Source organism: Erigeron canadensis, chromosome 4 (genome assembly GCF_010389155.1).
Source record: "Erigeron canadensis isolate Cc75 chromosome 4, C_canadensis_v1, whole genome shotgun sequence".
Lineage (NCBI taxonomy): Eukaryota > Viridiplantae > Streptophyta > Magnoliopsida > Asterales > Asteraceae > Erigeron > Erigeron canadensis.
Window position 1 is genome coordinate 19,499,799 of NC_057764.1, and position 7,007 is coordinate 19,506,805.

At 33.9% G+C, this 7,007-nt stretch overlaps 1 protein-coding gene across 1 annotated transcript; it reads left to right on the forward strand.

Moving 5' to 3' along the window:
- Positions 1 to 1,967: 1,967 nt before the first annotated feature.
- Positions 1,968 to 3,212, forward strand: LOC122597105 (protein ALP1-like). The gene has a single exon (XM_043769737.1). The coding sequence runs from the start codon at positions 1,968 to 1,970 to the stop codon at positions 3,210 to 3,212; it is 1,245 nt and encodes a 414-aa protein (XP_043625672.1).
- The last annotated feature ends 3,795 nt before the right edge of the window (positions 3,213 to 7,007 follow it).

The following is a 7,007-nucleotide window of genomic DNA, read 5'->3' on the forward strand; positions in this document are numbered from 1 at the left end:
AATCGCGGCCACTGCAACCCGTTGCTACCTCCATCGTCTCTACATTGCGCTGACATGAGTCTAATAATAGTAACCGTTGCACTGTGTTTAAAGCAATTTGTCACATTATTATGTTTAAATCAATTATATTACAATTAATAATCTACATTCTCACCATCACCATCAGTTGTTAGCACCACCACCATCGCAGCTAGGCAACCACTACAACCATCATCACCATTGGAGCCACTACAACCCACCGCTAACACCACCACCATAGCTACCACTACGTACCTACACGACTACACTATTCGCCGTCATTATTGTAATGTGAATTGTTTTTAATATTATTGAATGAATGTAGGGTTATATATAGCCAAACACAACTTGCCACCACCATCACCGTTGGAGCCACTACAACAAGCCGCTACCACCATCGCATCCATACCATGTGGGCATGAGTCTATATTAAGATTTGTAGTTGTTGTTGGATTTGTTTGTTAATATAAGATCGAATCGTTATCTGAAATGTAGAGCAATTTTCTCTTTCGCATTATGTGGGTTTCACGGTTAACGTTTAAACTTTCTTTGCTTTTTTCACTACAATATTCGAGTCGTGGCAAAACCATTTCACCGCGTGTCAAACTTATTATAAATGCGAGCTTTCCTTAAGGGGTGTTTGGTTCATGAAATTCTTTGGAATTGGAATGTTGAATTCCATTCATGAAGGTGTTTGGTTGGCAAAATAATGGAATTGGAATTCAAAACTTTTCTTTGTATTCCTTAAAATAGAGAATCTATAATTTTATCACTAACTTGATTCCAGGGAATTTACCCCTTTTACTCAAATACCCTTTTATCTAAAACAGAAAAATCTTCCCTGTACCGTTGAAGCATGCTGCCTCCTTTAAACAACCATCACCATCTACCACCACCAATGTTTCACTATTGTTGGCTGCTGGATTTTAACAACCATTATCATCCGCCATCATTGATCTCTTGTTGCTGGGGGCTGTTTGATTATAACAGAAATAGATCTATGCGTATATATTATAATATTATTATTATTATTATTATTATTATTGGATGAAAAATGAATAAGAGGTAAAGGATAGATAAAGTTGAATGATGGAAAAAAAAGTGTTGTCAATCATGATTCAAGATGGAGAATTGGAGATGGTGAGTTGTTGTGAAAAGATGTGTACATGGTGGGTGTGTACAACATAGACTAACATATATTTGTTTATTATTTTATTAATATTATTATTTTTATTTTTATATTTTATTATTAATACAGTAATAATTTTGAAGATCAAGTCATATGTTTATAAAGAATATACAAGTATAATTTTATGATGATAATTGTTATTATTTATATTTTATTATGATATTATAAAATTTTAATAATAAAGGGTAATTTTGTCATTCGTTATAATTTCAATTCAGATTCCTTAGTTGAATTCTGTCAACCAAACACATGACAAGTTTTAAAACTTTCTAATTCCAATTTATTCAAATTCTAATTTTTTTGACAGATTTTAATTCTTTCAAAAACATTCTATGAACCAAAGGCTCTAAGTGTAATTTAATCAAAAGTTTGCAAATGGAGACAAACAACATATTCATCCTCAATTTCAACACACTTATAAAAGACTCCTAAGGGCCCCGCGTGGGAACACCGCCGCCGGTGGGTCGGGGTGGGGAAGAGGAGGAAGAAAACGGGGAAGCTTCCCCGAGGAGAGAGAAATTGGAGTGGGGCCCGCGCGCAGGAAAAGAGCCAGTGGTGGCTGGATACGTGGCGAGGGGAGCGTGTTTGTTGTAGCCGTTGCTTTTTTTTTTTCTTTCTTTCTTTTACCTCTTTCTCTATATATATACACTCTTTTCTTCTTTAAACAACACACAACTACTCTCATTTTCACTACATTTTTATAAAATTCAAACACCCCAACCTTTTCATCACTAATTTCTTACACCCAACACCAGAAAATATGGCTTCCGGTATTTTGGATAATTCGAGCGACTCTCCCGACGAGTCAAACGATAGCTCTATGGAATTCTTTGTTAACGCGTTACACTTTCTTGAAGATACGACAACTTCTAGTGCTCCTCAAACTCGACGGTATACGGACCGGCATTGGGAAATTGGTCTTGATACTCTTTTGAATGATTGGTTCGTTCAACAACCAAAATACGAAGACGATTACTTTCGAAAGAAGTTTCGAATGGACAAGACCATGTTTTTAGATATCGTGCGCGACATTGAAGCAAACTTCCCGTATTTCCAAGAACGTTATGATGCAAGAGGAAGAAAAAGTTTTACGGCGATACAAAAATGCACATCCGCCGTTAGGCAACTCGCGACGGGTAACGTACCAGACGAGTATGACGAGTATTTGTGCATGGCAGCCAGAACCACACGAGAGACCCTTGATTATTTTTGTGACGCCATCATTCGGTTGTATAGCCGAGAGTACCTACGCAGGCCGACGTCACACGACGTTGCACGCATCTTCGAGGCCCACGAGCTTCGTCATCATATGCCTGGGATGCTTGGTAGCATCGATTGCACACATGTCGAGTGGTCGGCATGTCCTAGACGTTTGAGAGGGCAATACACAAGGGGTGACCACAACGGTCCAACTATTATGCTTGAAATCACCGCGTCACATGATTTGTGGATTTGGCATGCTTTTTTCGGTGTCCCGGGGTCGAACAACGACATCAACGTGTTGAACCAATCCGATTTGTATGTCAAAGTGCGTAACGGAACGGCTCCGGATTCTTCATTCCACGTGAATGGGCGAGATTATAAACGTGGCTACTATCTTAGTGATGGGATCTACAACAAGTGGTCAACACTTGTTAAAGCATACCCGTATCCAACCGACCCTAAGGAAAAAAGATTCAAGAAATTGCAAGAGGCGGCCAGAAAAGATGTCGAGCGAGCTTTTGGTGTCCTCAAAGGTAAATGGAAAATTCTTCAACGACCTCTTCGACCTCTAACGAAAGACAAAATTGGAAAGTATGTTCATACATGTATTATCTTACACAACATGATCATTAAGAGGGACGGGAGGGCAATCTCACCGGTCCATATAATGGACCCGCCAGTGCAACCGGTGTTCGATGAAAGTGTGTATGCGGAGTTGATTGACGAAGAAGTTCACCATCGCCTTCGATATGATCTTACGGAGCACGTATGGGCTCAAGATTTGGCGTATCTCGATGATTAGTTTTTTTTTTAGTATTATGTTATGTTTCTTTTTTTTTTTAAGTATTTATTTAGTTTATTGTTTTTTAGTATTATGTAATGTTTATTTTTTTTTAAGTATTATGTAATGTTTCTTTGTTTTAATATAATAAAAGGGTATGTTTTTTAATTTTAAAATAATTTGTGATTTTGTTAAGTAAAAATAAATGGAAATAAAAAAGATGATGTGGAAATTGGGGTTGGGATGAGTAGCGCCACCATTTTGGGATGATTTGGGGTGAATTAGGGAAGTTTGAGGTGGAGAGTTTTTATTGGAAGATGGTGATGTGGATATTTGGGAAACTTTGGGGTTGGGGAAACCACTCCCACCCCCCTAATATCTCTCGATCAGACTCCTCATACGCCTCGTTTTGTGTTTCTAGTCCCAGACGTCATTATTTATTCCTATAGAGACTACCTAGACACAGAACATGTGAGAGTATCTATTATATTAATAAAAGAAAGATTGTGATGATATAAGATTTTTTAAATTTTGTATTACCATACATCCTATTAATTTAATTATGACATCATCATATTTTTCTATTTAAAATTCAAAATATATTTTTTTAATAGAACTTTTTTTATACGACTTTTGTTTCCATTTATTTTTGTTTTTCGACAACATATTGTAAAGCTACCGGGTATCATTCGGTTTATTTGTAAAACGTCTATCAGTTAACCGGGGTTGAAACCGGGTTGATTAGCTAGTTCCTAGTATAAAATAATTACAAGTTAAAAAAAAAAAAACTACAATATGAAGGCTATGACGAATATGGGTCCTCGGGGCTATATTTTAGGTTTTGCACCAAAAATTCTTGGAAATCAAAACCAATAGTTCAGTTTTTGTTTGGTGGGTTTTTTTAGCCTTGGTGTAATCTTTAATTTGCTTGACTTTTTCGTTCTTTTTACAACCTTAACACTTAAAATTAAACATGAATACGGATCGAAATCCTGCCCACAACAAACATACCCAAAACCCGAAGATACATTTTAGGATATATATATATATAGATTCTGGTGTACTGTAGTTTTTGTATATTGTGTATGTATCTTTCTATGTCTTTTAGTATCTTTTTAGATAGCATCTTAAATAATATTTCATTTTTTTTTTCGTTTTAAAGACAAGGCACGTTGAATTCTCGACAAACATATTAAGGATATTTAACCATAAATATCGTTCATCAGTGGGGTATTAGGGGAAAGGGTTTTATCTGAGCATGGAGCATGAGTGCTTAGAGTACTCATGAGATAGAGATCCTCTCAAGTTATCCCAACTTGAGGGGTAAAGTTGAAAGCATCTTGACCTTTGATTTAAAATTAAGGGTTAAGATCCAAAGATGATTATTTAATCTTGACCTTTGATTTTAACTCAAAGGTTAAGATCTTCCTAACTGTACCCCTCAAGTTACTACTAATTCTAGGGAATCCTTGTCCGTGCTCATGTCAGCATCAAACTGTTAATGTGATACCCGGAATCGGAGTGTTCCCTATATATCTATACCTTTTTACCAAAATCATATTTCAACCTATGTATAAGAGTGATACTTATCTAAAGGGATAATGACACCGGAGTGTAACCAACTATGACCAAAAGTTTATGTAATGTAACCAACTACTCGACAAGCTATGTAGTGTAACCACATTTTTTTTTTGGTTATGTCATGTAAGCTACCGGCTACTTCAAGTTTTCATCCAGTTAAGCCAAAAATAAACTTAGGGATAATGGCACCGGAGTGTAACCAACTATGAGTAAAAGGTTATGTAGTGTAACTAACTATGAGCAAAAGGTTATGTAATGTAACCAACTACTCGACTAGCTATGTAGTGTAACCAACTTTGTAATTCCACTAACAAAAATAAAGTTATAGAATTATTCATTTCTTTTGCTTCGTTTATCTTCTTCATTTCATCACACGGACTATGGAACACAACCCAATGATAATTTAAACCCAAATATATTAACCCACCCGATTTACCATATCATCATCAATCAATATATCTTATTCTATCTATCACTATATATCTATATCTATATAAATTTCTCCCTCGCCGTCGTAGACAAATGGTTTCACCACGCCGATTCGTAGAAAAGAGAGGTCACTTGTTGCCGAAATCTTCAAAATCAAAACCGTCGCCACCATGATCAATGTGGTGTATTTTATAGAGAAAAGAGGTGTATATATATACATATAAATATAATTGTTTATATATAAATAATTAGTAAATATATATTCTTAATATATGTGACACGTGACCCCTTTTTTTAATTAAAAAAGAATAAAGATGAAAGTGGTAACCGACAACTTGTTTTCCATCCGGTTGCTTACATTACATAACCCAACAAATAAAGGTGGTTACACTATATAGCTAGTCGAGTAGTTGGTTACATTACATAACTTTTTGGTCATAGTTGGTTACTCCGGTGCCATTATCCCATAAAAATAAAGGTGGTAACCGGCAACTTGTTTTGTATCCGGTTGCTTACATTGCATAACCCAAAAAACAAAGTTGGTTACACTACATAGCTAGTCGAGTAGTTGGTTACATTACATAACCTTTTGGTCATAGTTGGTTACACTCACGTGCTATTATCCGTTATCTAAATATGGTTATTTAGTGAAGTTAAAAAATATATATAATTGATAGAAAATAAAAATATATATAAATTAATGAGATTTTTTTTTACAAATATTGATATGTATATATATTTCAATATAATGATTATTAGGATTTTAAATATATATATATATTTAATTAAGAGAAATTATCACAAATCGTCCCTGTGCTTTATTGGATTTGCATTTTCATACTTGTGCTTTTTTTTTCTCACTAGATATCCCTATACAATTTGTTTTCATTGACAGTCATCCCTAACCCTAACGTTTGTTAATTTCTCTAACACATGAGGGTACATTAGTCTTTTTTGTGGATTAGCAAGCTGTAATTAATCAATAAATTATTAACTCAATTATCTTTTCGTATATGTAAAGATAAAAATTTTCATCGTCCATATATATAAATATGAGTGTACATGTATTCTAGATGTATATCCGTGCAATGCGGCGACGATAGTGGTGGTGGTGGTGGTGTGATGGTGAATGTAAAATTAATTGATGAAAAAATGGTTAGTATGGTTATTTAAGGGTTGAATTATTTATATTGTAAATTTTATTTCTTTAAAAATATTATAGGTATATTAGATGAAAATGTTTAAATGATGAAAAAAATAATATGGTCATTTCAAAGTCCATATTGAGGTAATTTGTTTTATATAATAATATAGAAGTATATATATACATTATTTAAACTACAAACATATATAGTTGCCAAAAGTTATTATTAATATCAATTATAAATCAAATAACGTTCTTTATTATTATTAATTAGTTCTAATACTCGTACGATGTACGGTAGCTATATAGATTGTATGATAAAGAAATTCGAATATGCCTCAAACATGATTTGTGAGTCTGAAATAAATTATGGTTTAACAGAATAATAATAAAAAAATGATAATATATGTTTAGTTAAAGTTTTGGATTTAGCTTCAAGTTTTAAAATCCCATCAAAATCGGAAATTATAAGCATAGAGGATGGCGGCAAATAGCCTAGTGATTTCGGATCGTAAACTCAATTTTTTGAAGTATTCTTGCTATTAACTTATTATAAGTAATATAAGTAATAGAAGTTGAAAAATTGAGAAAGAAAAAGAGACAACTTTATTACTGAAAAAACGATCAATCAAATAAGGTTATAATGTGTTTTTTAACCTATA

Excerpts from the sequence above, each read along its gene's own strand:
- LOC122597105 (XM_043769737.1), top strand. The coding sequence starts at position 1,968 with ATGGCTTCCGGTATTTTGGATAATTCGAGCGACTCTCCCGACGAGTCA.